Source organism: Bombyx mori, chromosome 8, assembly GCF_030269925.1.
Source record: "Bombyx mori chromosome 8, ASM3026992v2".
Taxonomy (NCBI): domain Eukaryota; kingdom Metazoa; phylum Arthropoda; class Insecta; order Lepidoptera; family Bombycidae; genus Bombyx; species Bombyx mori.
Window position 1 is genome coordinate 14,531,320 of NC_085114.1, and position 21,792 is coordinate 14,553,111.

General features: G+C 38.2%; 1 protein-coding gene across 1 annotated transcript; it reads right to left on the reverse strand.

Moving 5' to 3' along the window:
- Window positions 1-558: 558 nt before the first annotated feature.
- On the reverse strand, window positions 559-16,279 carry LOC101743016 (uncharacterized). Its single transcript, XM_004923640.5, has 10 exons — window positions 16,044-16,279; window positions 14,654-14,783; window positions 9,193-9,297; window positions 8,298-8,525; window positions 6,864-6,958; window positions 6,213-6,444; window positions 4,852-6,017; window positions 4,227-4,404; window positions 3,783-4,000; window positions 559-3,560 (listed from the first exon to the last, which is right to left on the reverse strand). Exons 1-10 carry the CDS (start codon window positions 16,049-16,051, stop codon window positions 3,392-3,394), a joined length of 2,529 nt encoding a protein of 842 aa, XP_004923697.2. The 5' UTR covers window positions 16,052-16,279; the 3' UTR covers window positions 559-3,391.
- Window positions 16,280-21,792: the final 5,513 nt, after the last annotated feature.

The window sequence follows — 21,792 nt, forward strand, 5'->3', positions numbered from 1 at the left end:
TTAGTCGCCTTAGATTCTTTTCTAATGTGCAACAATATTCGCGAACAACTTGTTTTCACCTTTACCGTCTCAAAGCATTCCATATATTTTTAGTGAAAACAATGACCTCAGAATTATGTTGAATTTGGCACTAACAAAATAACAAAACAAGTTTTCTTGAAACGTGACCAAAATCGTTTGTTTTTCTCAGAATGGGATCGACTTGTAGGTATGATCGTAGTTAATTCGTAAGAGTTTTGGAATTGTATGTATATATAAATATTAGTTATTGACAAAATAATTACTGGTGTTTCATTCTATACAAACTACTAGAACGCTGTGTATTTAGAAGTACAATTATTAAATAAATTTTAAGGGATAAAAAAGTTCTTGCAGAAATACGTTGAGCTAATTTCATTATATTGATTTTACTGTGCATAATAAATATTTGTAATGTCTAAACCTAACTTACTGATAAATGTAGTAAGTACCTTGACATTTTATAAAAAAAAAATTGCAAGTTATACTATTTTTGCAAGAATTCTTGTAGTTGTTGGTTGCGCAAAAAAAAAATACAAATTGCACTAGTCAAAAAGTTTATTAAAATTCTTATATAATTATGTATGTATACCTAATTATTCTAATTACTTATAACACCATATACACAAGTATTGGCACTATGGCTTCTTCACTATAACACTTACATTATTATTGTTAAAAATACTATTAACGACGTAAAAATCTGCTTAATAACTTAACATTAATCCAATTTAGTTTTGTCCAATGCAAACAGTACTACATTAGGTCTCTAGAAAGTTACAATATAAAGAACAAAATACTAATATATTAAATCACAGAAAGGGCTGCGGTTCGGTGTTTAACATTGAAATATACTGATGAAATTTACGTCTAATATGATTGAAAAGGCTCAAATTTGGTGATATCTTTGTAAAGGATACACTCCAAATTTGAATCTTGATGTGATATTGGAATGCGCAAATAACATGGAATGGTTAATAATACTGTCGTGATTACAATAACAAAAAAATATTGCTACATATAAAACTTAACAAATCTAAAAATAAATAATTCGAAATTAACATTATCCGGTATTTATATTTTAGTCTGAATAAAACCAATATGATATTTTCCTTATAGCGTTACTTATCTAAAGATCGTGTTGACACTAAATATTTCTGTGCTCCGACACGTGATATACTTAAAACGCTTTACATCTTGAAATGGCATTTGGAAAAATTTATATTCAAATCTTTTTCTTATAGGTAGGATATTTTATTTATAAAAAGGTCAAAGTATTGAAGCCCGCGATTCAAGCATGTATATTTACATAATTTTTTTGCAAAAAATCCAAACCACGAAATAGTGAATAATGGAGAAATCGAAGATAATAGTTTTGGAAACGGGCGGCACCTGATATCTTAATGGCAAGTATAAACATTAGCTTAAATATAACATTTGTACAGAACTCCTTTTGTACAAACTTCATAGCCAAAATACGCTTAAATTAATGAAAACGATAGCTTCTACAAAAAAAAAAAAATAGTGGCGAATTTTTACTTCCAACTAAGCTAATATGAAATTGCAATACGCATTAAAACCGGGCACTATGGTAAGGTGCAGAAAGGATCATTTTCATTAATTTACTAGGTATATGAAAATAACTACCTATTTGGTAGCTGCTTCATTAAATACTCTACTCTAGATAATTTCTCAACTGTACAAACACGAAGTAAAAAGAACATTTTTTCAACGAATTGGTTTGTAATTGATTATGCTGGATAATATCATTGAGTCTCATTGAGATATGCATGTACATACATAAATATGTGCATTGTGACTAAAGTTGAGAAATTATGAATTAATACCAGTTTCACTAAAATATCCTAAGCTATCTTTGAATTTTACAATAACGATTAGTAGCTAATTTAAAGGTAAATTTTTTGGCTTTATTTCACCTACACTAATTGATAACTTATCCCGTCCGATCGTAGCAGCCTAAGCTACCAGCGATTAGGTAAATAAAAAATACACCTAAATTTAAAATAATTCTCGGAGTTTTGGAAAAAAAATGTTGACTGCTTCTATTATGCAAATAACATCCTACAATTTAAATTGGACATAAATTGAAATGTTTTTTTGTTTAAAAGTAATAAAATTTTGACATTATGTTAATGATTTTTCGCTGCTATCGAGAATTATTTTTATAAATACCTACTTTTACGTATAAATATATGTACATACCAGTTTAGCGCAAGAGTATATATTTTTGAGTACCGTTTCTTGATGTACTTTACGTTGCCTAGCTAATTATATGCACAGGCAATACTGACTGCTACCGTTCCGACCTTGATTATAGTTATGTACTGTCTATTACTGGTCGTTAATTATTTATTCATTTGTAGAATTCGAAATATACAAAGACTATAAATGTTTTTAGCCTTTTAGATTTACAAAAAAGTACTCATGGCCTCCTAGTTTGAATATTTACTTTGTGATACAGATTATTTTTTTCAGTTATATTCGATTTACATGGAGATGTGATGTTCGTAGCTATGTATTTAAATACGCAATAAGAAACTATGACTACATAGTGCGTTAGTAAATAAACACAATTGTCTTTTTTCGGGACTAACAAAGTTATTCTGTGAGGATAATGCTAGTTACCCATGCATACTCTTCCATGCAGTCGAGACATATGAGAACAATATAAAATATTTATAATTTTGTATAAATATTTTAACGGAAGCGGATTGTGACCGTGGGCACGTTATGTCCTGCCTTTAAAGCTATAATCGTAAACAAAACAACTGCCCTAAATTATTACTGTTGTGTTGGTATAGAATGTTACAAGGTTAATAGGAGGCCCCGAGTTTTTTTATTGGGTTCATATATGTGATTATGTAAATCACGGTGTTTAGTAACTTTAACTTATTCTAATGGTTTGCTCTGTATCTGGCCACTATTGCTTATGATTTGCATTTACTACTGTTGGTATGATTTATAATCTAGTGGTGCAGCATGGTGTCAGCGGTCTGGTGGTCATGGGTTCCATTAACTCAGTCGAGTGATTACCCAGGTTCTATGACGCCTAGAGAATAATACTTCAATACCTAAATTCGTATTCATTTTTGAAGTGATAAAAGTATTGTCTGATCCCGACACAACGCTGCTTATGATGTACTCATTTGTCTCAATGCTGACGGGAGTTGTTTTATCAATTTCTTATGAGGGTGATGTTTGGAGATCACGTTTTTTTTTATTGCCCTTGTAGGCAGACAAGCACACGGCCCACCTGATGGTGAGCGTTTACCGTTGCCCATGGACTTCAGCAGGGGCAGAGCCAAGCCGCTGCCTACCGCAAAAGTGTGAGTTGCATTGTACGTGCGGCGCGTTAGAGCAGCAGCGTGGCGTGGTCCCGGTGCAGGCGGCGCCGCGCCCGCAGCGGGGCGGCCGCCAGCGCGTCGGAGGGCGGGGGCGGGCCGGCGTCGCGCGGGCCCCGCTCGCAGTAGTACACCTCCGCGCCGCCGCTGCTGGCGCCCACCACCACGCTCTCGTCGCTCCTGTCGCAATAGGAACACAGTTCAGACTTTGTACACGCGACCATGTGTTCGTGCAATGCTAGATAACGTAAAATGGGGGGAATCGGGACACTTTTTATATTGAATAAATAGAACGGCGAAGAAATTTGAGTTAAAAGGACTTAACCATATCCCGTACGTTAGAATTAATGTGTTCTTAGAAATTTTAACTGTAATTAACTCTTAAACCACTCAATAGCGTACCTTAGTATTAGTTCGGAGAGTTCAGGATCGTCGGAGAAGTCATTGTGTATGAGGCCCATAGTGGCGATGTCTGTTGCTGCCCAGGGACCTCCCTTATTGACAGTTCCCCAGTCTGGATCTAACAGCAGGTAGCTGTAGTCTGAAGTCTCGCCGCCCGCTCCGAGTGGTTCCATGCACTTCTGTTCGATAGGGCCCAACGCGTTCAGGGATGTTTCCCACTGGAGGAACATACAAAATTAAACATTATATATATTGATGGTAGATAGATATACGTCAATATTAGATAGCTTTGGGATAAAACAGGAAATAAATCGTGGTATATGTTTTGTAATTATTCAAATAAGTATTGAATTTACTAACAAAATATTTGACTGAATTTTATGTTATAGGGTATAGATTGAAGCGTACATACAGTGTTGTATGAAAGTGGAGGGAGTAGCTCACCAGTGAATTGATAGTATCGGCATCATTCGCGGCCTCAATGTCCAGTAACGCCAGCAGCGCCATGTTCTGCAGTCCACTAACGAACAGGGCGCACTTAACGGCATGCGAGCTGTACTCCGGTAAAATGTCCAGGTCGTCGTCTTCGTCGCTATCACACTCGACGCGTTGAGTTTTTGGCCTGTGTAATTAAAATATAATGTTGGAGAGAGCTTTTTACTGGTGGTAGGACCTCTTGTGAGTCCGCGCGGGTGGGTACCACCACCCTGCCTATTTCTGCCGTGAAGCAGTAATGTGTTTCGGTTTGAAGGTGGGGGCAGCCGTTGTAACTATACTGAGACCTTAGAATTTATATCTCAAGGTGGGTGGCGGCATTTACGTTGTAGATGTCTATGGGCTCCAGTAAGCACTTAACACCAGGTGAGCTGTGAGCTCGTCCACCCATGTAAGCAATTAAAAAAAAATGTGAGACCAATTACTCTGTACCTAGTTATAAACATGCTCAACATGGACGATTGTTTTTAGACGAATTGTTTTTAGAGTTAAATGTGTCCTAAAATGTTTGTGCATATATACTGCCGTTGATTACATATTTCTGAATAAAAAATAGATAAATTAATAGTCTCACCTATCACAAAACGTGATCTGCCTCTCTGCGGCCGGAGTGGAGAATTCTCTCAGTTCTAAAGGCGTCATGACTCTGCTGCTGTATCCGCTTGACTTGTCAGAGAATGCTAGATGACTCAGTTTCTCCATCAGGGGAGTGAGTTGGACGCCGGTGAGTTTTTTCTTGAAACTAGTCGCTTCAGAGTCAGAGCCGATTTGAGAGTCCGAACTTTCGGATAGAGACTTCAGCGGCAGCGAGAGAGATTTCCTTCTGGAATGGTCTGTGGAGAGTGATTTGGCGGGATCCTTAGCGAATTTCTTGGGCGTCCTCTGCGGAGACCTGTGCAGTTCCGAATCGAAGTCGTCGAACCTGTCTTGCTCGCACAGCTTCGTGTTGAACGAAAACATGTTCGGCTCCTTCGAGTCCTGCTTCATTCTCGAATAATACTGTTCCACGTACTGGTTGAAGAGCGACTCCGATATGGCGACGCCGTCGTTCCTGAACACCGGGAAGGACGGATCGGTTATCGTCATGGTGCACTGGCTCTTCAGCGAGTCGACGTCCGGAGACGGGGTGTCGTCGTCCGGGGGGTTGTGGGACTTTGTCAGCTTGAACTTGGACGCGGCTCTCTGGGGGAGGCTCTGTATGTCCGTGACGCTGGCCGGCTTGCGGATGGGCTGCGGCTTGTTGATGTAGTGGTCCGCGATGCAGTTCATGTCCAGAACGATTTGGTTGTCGCGCTTCTCGTTGTCGAAGTTGATCTTCGTGCAGTTCTCGATGTTCTTCAACACGTCCGGCTCGATCGGCTTCTCTTGGTAGTTCGTGTCCGGGTTCTGGCAGATGGAGAGCATGTTCCCGTGGAGGCGCTTGTACTCCAGCATCGGCGTGGAGCACACGCTGGTTTGTCCCGTGAAAACTTTATCGTTCTCTTTGGCGTCTTCGTCCAGTGACTGCTGGGTCTTGAAGCTCAGCGAGAGCTTGTTGGGCCTGGGACGGGGCTTGTTCGTGAACGGGACCACGTCGGGCACGCTGGCCTTGCGGTGCTCAGCGGTGGGGATCTCTTCTCGATTCGGCGGAGAGATCATTGTGTGGTCTTCCTCCGGGACGGCCGTGAACAGTAACGACTTGTCTCTCTTCATTCCCGTCTGGGGGAACTCACGTTGCCTTTCTCGTTCCGCCTCTTGATTCTGTCAAGACATTTAATCTGATCAATTTACATTCAGATCGTGTTAAATTAATTTACAACAGTTTTAGTATTTAATTTTTTAAATTATAATATTACTATTTATTGTCTTTCATACGAATTATAAATAAATAAAAAGAAGACAAAAAACGGTAAATGGAACATTAACCTAAAACATCACCAGACCAAAAAAACTCACCTTTTTGAACCTGGCAATAATATCTTCTCCGTTTTGATAAAACTCTTGCAATTTCTCAGTCTGTCTCTTGAGGTTGTCGTACAGCTTCCTCCTGACGTACACAACGAGGAGCTGAGCCCCCAGCGGCAGGGGAGCTTCGGTTTCGAGAGTCTCAGCTGGGGACTTTATCCGGTAGGGGTCGACCACGGTGAGGTATGACGTCAGACCCGGGGGCAGCTGTGTGGCTATGATCCTGACAAAGAGAGATGATACATTGAAGGAGTGCACTTTTTATCACTTCAATGGTCTTAACTAGCCGGTTTTTTCTTGATATTACTATGGTCCCCTTGGGGTTTTCCACTTCCAGGCCTGTGGTTAGAGGCACGGTAGACCTTGAATGCTTTTCAAATCGCTGCTTGATTGTTATTTAAAGAATTGCGGAATTTAAATATTTGAATAACAATGTGCTTAGTGCGGGTTTTGTAACGTTCTCGATAGCGAGAGAGTTAGCTCAAATTTTTATGGACTCGCTGTTCCAACTCCATACAAATTTGAGTTAATTTTACGTTATCTAGAACGTTTAAAAAAGTCGCACTAAGCACACAGATCGACCGTAGGAAACGTAGCATTACCTGTAAGTGTTATATGTAATGAGTAATGTTATATATTTACTTGTTATTGTAAAGTATTACGCCGCCGAGTACACCGGTACTTTTGCGACAATGTTCCAGTATCTGCATCGACTCCATGTAAGTGGACGTGGCGCTCTGAAACAACACATTTCGATCAGTATTGTAGCGACATCTCTCGGTTGTAAAGGGAAAACTCTTGAATCGTGTTAAACCAATTTTGTTTATTCTATTTCATTATTGATTTAGACAGCACGCAATGTAACACAAACCAATAAAATCAGTTAATCCGTGAGGTCAATGCACTACAGTCTAAAGTGATTAATGTTGTAGGTATAATTCAGCAAATTAATATATATTTTACTTTTTGTTGAACAATTTTATAACTACCGTAACACATTCATTTTAAGGTATCTTATACAATAAAGTTGCAATACAAATAAGGTGTTGACTCGTAACTCGATGTTCGTTCAAACAATTTGTTCAAGATAAGAAACGAAATACAAACACACTTGTGGTATACTTCGAATTAGATTGGATTGTGCGACAAAGAAGTTTTCCGTTGAAAGATGTCAACTTTATAGACCCTTTTGTTCGCAATGGGCTGTATGAATATGGACTTTTTAGCCATAGCAGTTCCACCATCAACAAAAACAACAACAAACTATCAGATATTGTTCTAAAAGTTGTATTCTCAAACTTATTTCGTACGAATCAAAGCAGCTAATTGAAAAACACGAGAATTTATTGTGAAATACATAAATATTTTTAACTTGGCTTCGCTAACTTAAGGTTTTTTATAAAAACATGTTTTATCGAGATGAACGTCCGTATTTTAGGTCACATATTCAACTAATCTAAACTTAATTTATGTATTTGATACTTTAAACTTGTTTCCGAAATGGCATTGAGAGCATTAGAATGTTAATTTTTTTGATTTAACAAATCACACTCAGGTGACTAAATTCAAATGCAACCAACTAAATGAGCTGAAATTAAGACGAAGGTAAAAAATATGTTTGTGCAGGCTATTAGGAGACCGCATCCGGAGCCAAAATGAAAGGATTCATTTGATAATCCAAACATTAACTCGAAGTTTTTGTATTTTTTTCATGAACCCCGTAATGTACTTCAAACCCTACCATTGCGGCGTAATAAACATAAATTTGATTTTTTTTTCTAAGGTTTCGTACTCAGCTTACGGTGAGGTGGTTAAAAATAAAAGGATATCGCAGAGATACTGGTTGCATCATTATACCGATGAACCCCGTAATGTACTTGAAACCCTACAATCAAATTCGTCGAGTTTAAATTGTGTTGACATTGCGCCGTAATAAACATAAATATTAATGTTTTTTTCTAAGGTTTTTTTTCGTGTCCAGCTTACGATGGGGTGGTTAAAAATAAAAGGATATCATCGCCGAGATACTGGTTCCATCACGATTTACCGAAGCGCTTCAAGCAAACCCAGACTTACCTTCGGGAGACTAAGCATTGGAACCCTCTGGAATATGTGGCACCCGTACTGAAGAACCGGTAGGTAAGTCTCAAAAACTTGGTACAGTTTCTCGGCGAGCCGTTTCTGGTCTTCCATTTGCTGGGCCAAGCACTGCAGGTCGCCGTGGTACACTTTGATCATTGAGGTCAGGAGGTTGGCGCGATTCTTCAACACCCAATCTGGGATGTTTCGGTCGCTGCCTATCGCCTGCCAGAAACATTAGTTTGATTACCGAATTTATCTTTAAAATCCACAGTCTTTTGTTGAGAATACGAAGTGTATTATCGCTTAAGATTTATTGCAACGGTTCTACTGTAATAATAATCAGTATTTTTTGTATATCAGTCAAAGTGCTGCCGTGATTAATGCGGGTTTTAACAGATCTATCCAGACATAAGAGTAACTAGCCGTACTCGCCGGCTTCGCTGGGCATTTAAAATTAACATTATTGTTTATTGTTATTATTATTGGGGAGTCCAACACTCATATAAACATTAGCCTATCCATTAAGTACATATATTTTCTACATGGATACCAAGTTTCAAGTCAATCGGATGCATGGTTCAGTAGTTATAATGGAACATCCGTAAAAACCACTGTAGATTTATATATTAGTATAGATTAATGAGGTATAATTGCGGTCGACAACTCGCAATGAGACGAGGCCGCTTCGTTCAATCGTATCCATGTAGAAAATACATGTACTTAATGGATAGGCTAATATCTATATGAGTGTTGGACTCCCTACACCAGTTGCAGGGGCGTTAATGATGAGAATATTTGTGGGGGTGAGAAATAATAATGTTAATTTTAAATGCCCAGCGAAGCGGACGGTTACAGCTAGTAAATTATAAAACTATTTCTATGAACTCACCAATACGTATCTTCCGTATTCTCTGATGATGAACTTTCCGCTCTGCAGGGTGATTGAAACCGGCGGAGATAGCAACGTTTTGACGCAATGAGCTGCTCCAACCACCTTACGAAATACAGTTTATTTATGAAACGCTATATATGAAACACTAATATTATAAGATGATCTCTACAATCTCTTTGAAGTCATCGCGGCCTAAAGGATAAGACGTCCGGTGCATTCGTGTTGAGCGATGCACCGGTGTACAAATCTCAGGCTGGTACCAATTTTTCTAATGAAATACGTAATCGACAAATGTTCACGATTGACTTCTACGGTTAAGGAATAGCATAGTGTAATAAAAATCAAACCCACAAAATTATAATTTGCGTAATTACTGGTGGACAGACCTCTTGTGAGTTCGTGCGGGTAGGTACCACCACCACCCTGACTATTTCTGAAGTGAAGCAGTAATTGCGTTTCGGTTTGCAGTTGTAATTATACTTGAGACCTTATAATTTATATCTCAAGATGGGTGGCGCATTTACGTCGTAGATGTCTATGGGCTCCAGTAACCTCTTAACACCAGGTAGGCTGTGAGATCGTCCGCCTATCTAAGCAATTAAAAATAAACTAATAATTGAGCAGATCTAGACGATTCTAGAGATAGTTATATGATCAATAGAAATGACAACATCGACTAGTCTCCAGCGAATCGATCCAACGAAACGGGTTAATCAATTCGTGAATAACTTTAATGCGATAATCAATTGAACCTTCTAGATTCATTTCGATCAAATCGATTAGCAGTCGCCCAAAATACATTTTAATTGCATTATACGAAAACATTTAAATTATATTAAAAAAGATTCGTTATTTATTTATACATTTCTGTGCGCAGGTAAAAACTAAAGATAGCCCGGGTCGTTTATTTATGGCATCGCATTCGGTACGAATAAATGTTTTATTCAAGTTTATATGTTGTTTTTAGTTTTTGCATAGAGATGCAAACGAGTCGATGATATTTGTGGAGAACTCGAATAAGACTGTTACTAATCGAAATTTATAATAATAATTTTAAATGCATCGTGTTTTTTTAAATTATCAACTTAAGTCTTCTTTGTTTTAATAACAGTAGAGATTTTAAAGAATTCGAATTAAATTTCAAACGGAATTGAATTTCCTTTTACGGGAACGTAATAAGATGTAAGAGACGTACGACGTAAGATGTAAGACGCTTAGACGTAGTTGGTCACTTGAATTCCGCTTTTATGATCCGTGTAGGAAAGTACAAATTAAACTGAGTTTACAAACGTGTAGAGACGATCCACATCATAATAACGATATCGTTTCTTCATCATCATTTCTTTATGAATGTCAAATCACGCAACAACACATTTCATAATACCCATACATTGGACTGCATATAGAAGCTGTTTATGTTCATATATGATGTAATTTTAGAACATTCTATATTGCTAGACAAAATACGTTGCCAGATTTTCTAGATAGGCAACGTTTTCTGGAAACTTTTCATACAATTTATTCTTTAAAACACTTTTTTTGAGCAAAGTCGCTTTCTCTGTCCCTATATCCCTATGTATGCTTAAATCTTTAAAACTACGCAACGGATTTTGATGCGGTTTTTTTTAATAGATAGAGTGATTGAAGAGGAAGGTTTATATGTATAATAACATCCATTAAATAGTGTAGAAGTCAATAGTAAACTACAGTTTCCGAAGCGAAGCGAGGGCGGGTCGCTAGTTTAAGTAATAAACGAGCCATAGTCCATTAGATAAATAAATTACGTACTGGCGAAATATATTGGAACGTAATTTGTTTAGTCTCTTAAGCTGTTTTTCTATGCGATTCTAGAACATGTAAAAGTGAAAATCAATTCGCCAACGATTAAAATGTATCTATCGGTTATCGTGAATTTGATTAACTCGAGTGGTTTAAATGTTGAATTTTATTACGTTTAACTTTTAAACACCTAAAGCTTAACACATTCTAGTCATATGACATTTCGGTAAGATAAGTTTCGACTTTATTGATATTTAAGCAGGCAAAAAAGAAGCTATTTTTGTATCGCGTTGTCCTTCTAATTTAAAATTTTTAGTATTTATTTTCGGTTTCAATGTGACATTGCTTTAGCGAATCGTAAACGAAGCCAAACATTTCCGATTCATTATAGGATATTATATTATTTATAGGACAATTATCCAGAACGAATATTGACGTGATAATTATGGTTCAACGTTATCACGCATTCCTCTCGTGAAGGATTCGTGGCTGGGCCATTTGTACACATATCAAATTGTCTAAAATTTTCCGTTGCAATTTGAAAATAATTCAAAATACATCCACAATGTTTAAGGGTTGACAGGACGGGTGATGTTAATGTTTATTACGGTTCAATGTTTTGTTATCGTCGAAGAGCAAGCAGTGCTTCGCAGAATCTACCACCGGATCGGAAACGCGACCCACTGAGAAGATCCGGCGAGAAACTCGGTGGGCTGTCTCTATGGGTTAATTCACTCATCGAGCCCTTCGTCGCATGCAACGGGTTGGACGAGGACGGTGACCGGTGCTTGTGGTACCTAAAAGCACCGTTAATGGATCAGGATTCGTAATGATGTGGGTCTAGACACTGCCGGAAGCTTAACGTATCGGTCGCCAAGTTCGCATTACAAATAGAGACAGTTGCTGGACCATAACGGACTTACAATATACCTATGCGCTTATGAAATACCTATTCTTTACAAACTGCGCAGTTGATCGAATGAAACGCGTTTTGATATCGTGTCGGATACCTACGTTCTGTTTGATAAAAGATAAATAAAGGAAATAACAAACAAAAAACGATCCGTTTTAGTCCCAAAACATTTCGTATGGTAATTTCAAGAAAACATCTATACGATTCAAGTCTATTTTTAGAAGACACCAAATGTATTTTTGCCCGCCAAATGTTTATTTCGATTGTCAATTAACCGTATTATGTATGTATGTGTTTACAATATAAATAATTTGCATTTACATATTAAGTGACAGTTACGAGGAGATGCAGCATTGACATTTTGGTTTTGCAGACATTTTTTTATTTGTTTATCACGGAGTTTCTGTCGAAACTGTCTGGTCTAGTGGATTGGCCACGTGAGTGCAAAATGTTTGCGAGGATTTCTTGGCGGTATGTAGCGATACCCGTGTGCTTAGTGCGAGTTTTTTAACGTTTTCGATTTGTATGCAGTTGGAACGTTTGCCGCTAGGAACGCTGTTCTAACTGTATATAAATTTTGGCAAGGAGTTCTTGGCGGTATGTAGCGATACCTGTGTGCTTAGTACCAGTTTTTTAACGTTCTCGATGGCGTAAAAGTTAACTGAGATTTGTATGGAGTTGGCACGTTTGCCTACGTTTGCCGCTAGGGGCGCTGTTCCGACTGCATACAAATTTAAGTTAACTCTTTCGCTATCGAGAACGTTAAAAAACTCGCACTAAGCGCACGGTAATTTTGGGACGGTAATTCTTAACGATCAGATTTGTGACAAGACATTTTGCATGTCAATTAAAATGCTAGCCTTTATAGCCTTTTTTGTCGACAGTGAGAATAATCATAGCAGACACGAGTTCGATTGGCGTTGTGTGTATCTATTTTAATTCTGAACTTTCACAAACACTGGTTGTGGCCACAGCCGGAGCCTTCGGTAAGGCTACATCGTATAGTTAACAGTATTGCGCCAAAACTAGTTTGTATACAAAATAGGTTTTTTATTGTATTATATTAATTTCGTTGTTTCTAAATCGTGCTTCGCGATTTTTCTAAAAAACCAGTTTCGAGAAGTAGAAAGATAATTAATTCTAAAAATGTTTGGTCTCATATTTGCTCCAATCGATTCGTGTCGGAACGTTTTTATTTTTTTTTCAATTATTCTGATAGTCATAGTCGGGTGTCGGCATGAGTCATTTTCTATTAACGAAATTATTGTAATTTTATATTAGTGATTCTAGCGTACAAAAATATATTCGATATAATTTTTTGCTTAGCACGTGCACGTGTAATTAAAATTAAGTGTTTTCCTCAGTGTATTTTACTTTTAATTTGTCTGTTCACGAAAATTAAGGTTGCTTTCAGACTACGCTATACTATAGTACCATATAGTACTTATAGCAGCGTTACTGTGTGAACGTGACCATAACAATGCATTGTACGCGATATTGTTGTGATATGAGCTATATAGTATGCTATTTTATTATAGGGTAGTCTGAAAGCAGCATTACTGACTAAAACGATTTCTATTTTTAATTACTAGTCTAGCAATTGAATATTGATTTCGTTTCCATTAGATCAGTAAGTAGTAATTGAGTAATTATTTATTTATCGATATCAAAATTGCAACTCGATAAAAGGAATAATATCTTAATCTTATTTACTGGCGAGATTAACACGAATTCTCGATCATCTAGACCTGATGTCTTTCGGTTCTCTTACCGAAAATTAGGACAGTTAACAGGGGATCGATAGTTCTCGAAGTTGCCAAGCTTTAGAAAACTCGGATGAATCAATGCAACTTCATTACAAGTGACGTCATTTGGGGCCAATATAAACTAGTAGTCAACCGTAGATATGCTCAATGCTTAACGATATACGAAACTATGTGTTGCGTAAAAGAAAAAGCTAGACATGACCAAAAACACATGTTAATATGTTTTGAATAATATGGTTTTAAGAGGTAACAAATTATTTGATATTCTAACATTCAAAGAAGTAAGATTACCAATTATTTAGTCTGTATTGATGCTGTTAATAGTTTAGGGTAGTGTTTATGTTTGCCTAGGGTAGTAACATAATAAATAATATTACATGAAGACTTTTCAACATCACATATCAAGTTCTTGCAGTTTTATTTATAGATGCACTTTGATATGTTTTATTTATATTTGCGGTATAAGATTGTAGAATATAGTTCGTGTTTATCATTATCTAAAAGGCAAATATGTAAAGTGGCATTTATTTTTAAAAGAACATTAAGTGATTTAACATTATGTAGTTTTGTTAATAATTCTGTACGTTTATAAGTGTGTGTGTTTGACATTTTTATACTGTTTTTTTTTACTGTGCAAATAGATTCATTTGTATAAATAGTCTTAATTCTTATCGAAATTATATCTCAAACTGAAATGAATTTACTCTGCCCACTGAAATAGACAACATTTGAGTAGTTAAAAACTACTTTTTGGTCTTAGTCAGGTTTACGGTTGAACTTACTTTTGGTATGTTACGGTTAAAGTCTTATTAGAAAGTTTGATGGCACTTAACAGCTTATTCAAATGGTGATGAATAACACCTTAATCGGCCCTGATCAAGAGAAGTATAAACTATTCAAAATGATGGAAATAATGAAATGAAAATTATAACTAAATCCATAAATGTAGTTTTAATTTAAGCAACTTTTTTTTAAAGATTATACTGAAAATCTGTCTTACCTGTCCTGCTAGAGCATGTCTTTGAGTGTCAGACACCCATCCTGGGTGGAAATACAGCACAGCATTTATGGGATCATCCTCTTCAGCTGTACAACATTGTGTGTCGTACACAAATACTATCATCATTTCCCTGTAGACAAGACAAACAGATTTGATAGAGTATTTGTTTTCAGTTTTCTTTATTTTTATTACTTTTATTATGAAGTTTTTTTTTTATAGCTTAGATGGGTGAATGAGCTCACAGCCCACCTGGTGTTAAGTGGTTACTGGAGCCCATAGACATCTACAACGTAAATGTGCCACCCACCTTGAGATATAAGTTCTAAGGTCTCAGTATTGTTACAACAGCTGCTCCACCCTTCAAACCGAAACGCATTACTGCTTCACGGCAGAAATAGGCAGGGCGGTGGTACCTACCCGTGCGGACTCACAAGAGGTCCTACCACCAGTGATAAGTACCCAACTTGGGACATGACATTAAAATCTCGATGATATTCTACAATGAGCTTCTACTCATTCTTCAAAATAAGATGAGCCATATGGGAGTAGGCAGCATTTTGTCTGTGCTCCTGTCATTGCCAATATTCAGTGACCACTCACCATCTTGAAGGAAATTGAGCATCTTATTTGTCTGCTTTTATAGGAAATAATAAAAAAATGTGGGTTTCCAATACAGAACATACATAATACAACATATTAAAACAACCAAATTTATAAGTATTGCAGTTTATGATTTTTATTAAGCCAAGCTATTCTCCACATTCAGGAAGACATTTTGTAAACATGGATCAAGTACATGTAGAAATAATTGTGCCTCTCTATGGGATTTCAACACCACTACAGTTGTTAGAAAATGCAAGGGGTATCTAATCACAAAAAATAGATCCATAAAAAAGCATTTTTTTGATTAAACACAATGTTATGGAACAAAGGTTCATAATATTCCTAGATATATGTCTAGATTTTGTGTAAATGAGAATCATGGATTATTAAATAGATTTTTGTCGCTGACATTCATTAACCAAAGTTAATTTGAAGCATGTTTTAAATTATAAATCTATTAACTAAAATAGTTTTGAACAAATTAACATTTAAGATGACATACTTTTGTGGTAACTAAAAAGTGGTAAATAAAACAACTATTATTGCAAACGAATCATTTTAATTAGAATTATGAAAAAATAAATTCCTTTTCTAAAGTGGTCACATTACAACGTGCTGGAGTTTATTGAATAGATTAAATTAATTTATTGGTTACAATTTAACTCATTCAGCGTTGCAGGTTCATAACCGACTTACTTAAAACATAGAATGGTTTTACGAAACCGTTTTCGAAGCGATTACAACACATTAATCAGCTTAGAATCGTGATAATATTAAATATACTTACTTTGCCATTTTGTTGACTTTTTTATTAATTAATGCACTGGTAAAATGTATTTCACTGCATTTCTACCGTCTTTATTCAAATAGAACGCGCGCAGTTTATTAATATTACGTTTCAAGTGTATTATGTTTCACTTAATCGGTACAAAAATTCGATACGCGACCGAACTGTTCGTGCTTAACTTGACGTGTGTTTTTATTTTCGGTTTTGCGTGTTCTTTAAGGCTGTGTGTTTTGTGATAATCTATGGTTTTGTCAAAGTGAACGGCGCGGCCAATGAAGTAGGATGGGCGCGGCACAGTGTGAGATAGTCGATGATGCTCTATGATCTTTTTTTAGGATGGTAGCACTGTCAATTAATTGAAACTGATGTCACAAGATGGCGCCATTTCTGTTGAATTATAGATGCATACGAGTTTGCTTGTAATGGAATTGGCAGTAAAGGGTCTAGATTCTTCTCTTTACTCATAGATGCCGCTACAGTAACACTGAAGATTTTCATTTGATTTGATATTTACTCCATCTTTGAGTTTTGGAAATTGGATGTTATAAATTGTATAACAATACCATGAAGATCATTTAAGTAGTTATCGTTAACAAAGAAAAATTTAAACTGTCTAATAAAAAATTTAAAAGTCAAAACGCTGTGAAGCACTTTTATAAAGTTAAATCGTTGTTGGCCGAATGTAATTAGAAGTGATTAATAGTTAGTCGCAATTTAACTTCACCACAATGTGCCTTTCCGAATTAAACCTTTCTATATTCACTCGTAATACAAGAACCTATTTATTTCATTCTTTTTAAACGACCAGTATGTAGTTAATTGAATTTTTACTCGCTTTAGTTTTGCGTAATCTTCTAAGTGTCTGGAATTTAATTAAAGGTGAAAGCCGAAAGGTGAAGTAATTCATCTGTGATTTTTTCATTCACTACCTATCCTATACTACTACCTATATACTTGTATAATAATATATTAGAATTTACACAGTTAATAAGGCACTATTGATACATGCTAAACTAGTCTAGATTGATTAAATAAAATTTATGTAAAGTAGGTATGTACTCAACATGACACTTCACGTTCCCGCCAATCAGCCCCGATGATGGTGTCACAATGTTCTTTTTGCCAGACTACATAAGCTCAGCACAAATTATCTTAGCTTAGATCACAGATCATAGAAACAAAGAAACTGTGTTTCTATGATCTGTGGCTTAGATATTTTATTGAAGTTTTTATCAAAGAGTACCTAATTACTTAGAAATTAATTTCATATTTTTTACAAGCCCAGTGAACAACTGGTGGTAGGACCTCTTGTGAGTCCGCGCGGGTAGGTACCACCGCCTTGCCTATTTCTGTCGTGAAGCAGTAATGCGTTTCGGTTTGAAGGGTAGGGCAGCCGTTGTAACTATACTGAGATCTTAGAACTTATATCTCAAGGTGGGTGGCGCATTTACGTTGTAGATGTCCATGGGCTCCAGTAACCACTTAACACCAGGTGGGCTGTGAGCTCGTTCACCCATCTAAGCAATAAAAAAAAAATAGTAAGGTATGTATATATTTTACAAGTTACCGTTGAAATAATCACGAAATCGTTAGACACGTTTTTCGTGTTTTAGATTAGTGAATTCAACAAAAGTTCACTAATAGGTACGGCGTTGGTCAAGTATAATTTTGTAATTCTTCAAGTACATATTAGACGAATGATAATTGAGTAAACTAGTAGGTCATTTTACGGACATATTTGATGTTGAATTTTTTTTTGCCTACTGACTGCCAGTCGCCTCGGGAGGCTATTCTTCAACAAGTATTTAATAAACAAAACTCTATTCTTTTGTGATTGTTGTCAATATCCTAATCCCTAAATACGTACGTATTTTTATTATTATTATGGCTGTACGAGCTCACAGCCCACCTGGTGTTAAGTGGTTACTGGAGCCCATAGACATCTGCAACCTAAATGTGCCACCCAACTTGAGATATAAGTTCTAAGGTCTCAGTATAGTTACAATGGCTGCCCAGCCCTTCAAGCCGAAACGCATTACTGTTTCACGGCAAAAATCGGCAGGTATAAATAAGTAGGCATAGTATGTATAGTATAGTATCTATTACGTGTATACACGTATTATAAGTATAGTATTTTGCAGTAATTGCGAAGGGTACACTGCTTTTTGATTAAAGGATTTTTAGAATAAGATACCGGATGGCTTGGAGTCTTTCCCGCTTAAGCAGGGTGGGGAGGATTGCTAACAGCAGTCGAAATATGTCCAAACGAGCTTGTTATAGCTCTTTTTACTTACAGCTTAAGGGCAGAGGCTTTGCGATTGCATCTTCCACCGGATCGAAAGTGCGACCCGTTGAGAAGATCCTGCGAGAAACTCAGCGGGCTGATGTTGGAATTTCGAATGATAAATAGCTCATGTTATTGTCATATCTTTGGAAACTGGTATTTTTTTTCATATGATAAAAACTATCAAAGTAAACAAACAGAAAACTATAAGTATCATAGTTTCTTGGTACCAATCCGGGACGTCGGCGCATTTTACGAAATTATATTAAATGGCGACAGTGTCGTCCGGTTCTTCGTAAAACGGAATGGTACTTCCGATCAATCACAGGAAGTGAGATGAAAACGTTTGCTTTGAATCCTTGAATTTTTGTGTAGCTGTTAGTTGTATAGCTAGTAGTTGTTTATTTTGTGTGTCTTTATTAATTGCCCCCTAGTCCAAATTCGATCACTTGTTATTGATATTTTTCTTGTAAAGGCGAAATAAAATAACCGATTTCTAAGCTTTTAATTGATGACAGCTTGAAAAAGGAGACAATGTTACTTTTCATATATGTTATTATGTATATGTAGATATTTGGTATGTTATTATTCGAATTCGCTTCCAATTTTGCCAAATATAGTAAGTATATATTTTGAAAAATTCGAGGCAGGGTGGTGATAATATTCCACTAGTAGGAAAAAATAATTGAGAGATATTATATCTATAGAGACCATCTATAGTATAAAAAAAAATACTAAGTTAGAACTGAAAGGCTCATCGACTATTGAGATAAAACAAAGAAAAAATATTTAGAAAAAAGTGTAGCCATTAATTAATCTTTACCACAATACAGAATGTACGATGAATTGTGAAATCGAAAACTTGGGTAAAAACATTGAGTTGAGTTTTTTTTTTTTTTTTTTTTTTTATGATTGAAAGTTTACTGGTGGCCCGAAGGCCTTTCCAGTTTCACCAGGACAGGTGGGCGAGCAAAGGCTCAGCCAAGAGGGGTGGGATTTGCTAACAACTGCCCGAGCGCCTCCGAAGGAGACCTAACAACTCAAGAGCAATTGTTTCGCGAATGAATCTACTACCGGATCGGAATCGCGACCCGCTGAGAAGATCCGGCGAGAAACTTAGCGGGCTGATGCATGGGTTAGGTTGCACGTCGACCTCTTTGTCGAGTTCGACGAGTACGGTTACCGGGGTCCCTAAGCCTGCCCCTAGTATTAGAGCTGAAGGCATCTAATGCAAAGGTTATTGGATCTGATGGATCCGTAAGGACGTGTCTAGGGCGTCGACGGTGACTGGCTCCTGCATGATCAGGATTCGGGGAGTAGTCAGCGGCGGCAACGATAAGGCGATTATCATGACGCATAGCCTTATCGAAGTATCGTTCCGACGCTGACTTCATGTATTTCCGAATTGATTCGAGGCCCAGGTCGTCGTGTAGGTCAACGTTCCTCACGAACCACGGAGCCCCGACAGCTAACCTGCAAAAGCGGGATTGTAGGGATTGGAGGGTGTCTATGTGTGTGCGGGCCGCGTGAGCGAACACCACACTCGCGTAAGTCATGACGGGCCTTATGCAAGTTTTGTAAAGTGTCACCTTGTTCCGAAGGGACATTTTACTCCGCTTACAGATCATTGGGTAGAGTCTACCGAGAATAAACGCGGCACGGTCACGGACTGATTTTATATGCGGGCGGAATGTCATCGATGCATCCAGGGTAACGCCCAGGTACTTGACCTTCCTGGCCCAGGGTATGGGTTGTCTAAAGAGAGTAATCGGGGGTGTGAGATTCCTCCTCCTAATCCGGGAGGAAATCCGTGTGGAGCTTCCCCTCTGAAATAGCACCGCAGTACTTTTCGCTGGGTTGATGTCTATGCGCCATTTTCGGAACCACTGTCCTAGGGCTAGGGCTGCGCTCTGAAGCTTCTTCGCGATTAGGGACTTATTTCTACTAGAATAGTAAACAGTCGTGTCGTCGGCGAATAAAGCTAAATGGGTCGGCGGCGACCGGGGAATATCGTTGACGAATAAGCTAAATAGGAGGGGTGAGAGGACAGAGCCTTGCGGGACTCCAGCTGTGAGAGGTCGTGGGGAGGAGCGGGTTCCCTCGACTCGATATCGAAAAGAGCGGTTCGACAAGAAGTCCCGTATGATGAGCACGAGACTATCCGGCACGCCCATGTTGAATAGTTTGAAAATCAAACCATTGTGCCAGACTTTGTCGAACGCTTTTGCGACGTCGAAGAAGAGAGCTCCCGTGTATAACGGTTTTGGTCGATTAAGCCCCACAAGAATGTGCTCCGTGAGGCGGTGCACCTGTTGAACGCATGAGTGATTTGTACGGAATCCGAATTGTTCATCGATAAGAATGCCCTTGGATGAGACGAAGTCTCTGAGGCGTTTGTAGAGCAGACGCTCATACAGTTTGCCTAGAGACATGAGGAGGCTAATCGGGCGGTAGCTCGTCGGATGATTTTTTGGTTTACCGGGTTTATGTATGCCGATAACGTCCGCTTCTTTCCACACCGCGGGAAAGATACAGTTCGCCATAGCGGCATTGAAAATAGATGCCAACATCACGATGAGTTGGACGGGTAGAAGTTTAATAACGCGGTTGGATATACCGTCGGAACCGGGAGCCTTGCGAGGACGTAGGTCTTTGATCAAGTCTTTAACTTCCATCGGGGTGACGGGTGGTAACGCATCAGAGGGTGGCAAGGAGGCTCTGCGTTCTACCTCACTGTCTACTAATTCTACATGAACAGGGTCCACGGATTGAGTGCTGGGCGTGCACTGGGTTTGCAATGTATCGGCCAGCAGCTCTGCTTTTTCGTCATCATCGAACGCCGCGAGTCGGCCTGAGGGGCCTACGAGGGGGGGCATAGTTACTACCGTATCCGATTTGAGAGTACGAGCTAAGCGGTAGTAAGACCTTTGGGAGGGCGCGAGTCCTTCTAAGAAATCAGACCATCTGGCATCTCGGACTTCGGCGATGCGAGACTTTACGTCGCGTTGTAAGGCACGCATTCGAATACGATTTTCCGCGGTAGGATACCTGTCGTAGGCGCGTATCGAGGCGTTCTTAGCTCTAAGGAGTTCCCTAATATCGTCGGACAATTTGAAGCGGTGAAGGAAGTCCTCCGCTACAACTTGTTTCGATGACCTATCTAATGTCGAGGTGATGTGTGACGTTAAGATGTCTATGGCTTCAGCGGTATCCTGAGGAGACGGGATAGAGTCCGGGTTAAACGGGAGCGATGGTGGATCAGATTCAGCCAGGCTGATGCCCAGCGTGTGCCAATCCACCACAGTCCTCGTGACGGGAACGGAATCGGGAGCGCGACCGAGCTTCATAACGACGGGACGGTGATCTGAATCTAACTCTGAAACTACTTCGATCGAGTGTAAGCGCAGAGTTACGTTTTTTAATAACGCTATGTCGAGTATATCCGGGCGATGCGCGATATTTAGC

What these genes read in the sequence shown, in the direction of transcription:
- LOC101743016 (XM_004923640.5), bottom strand. An exon ending in CAATGCTTAGTCTCCCGAAG is followed by an intron (nt 6,959 to 8,297) that starts GTAAGTCTGGGT and finishes GTGTTGTTTCAG; the next exon opens with AGCGCCACGTCCACTTACAT. An exon ending in TTATTGCCAGGTTCAAAAAG is followed by an intron (nt 6,018 to 6,212) that starts GTGAGTTTTTTT and finishes ATGTCTTGACAG; the next exon opens with AATCAAGAGGCGGAACGAGA.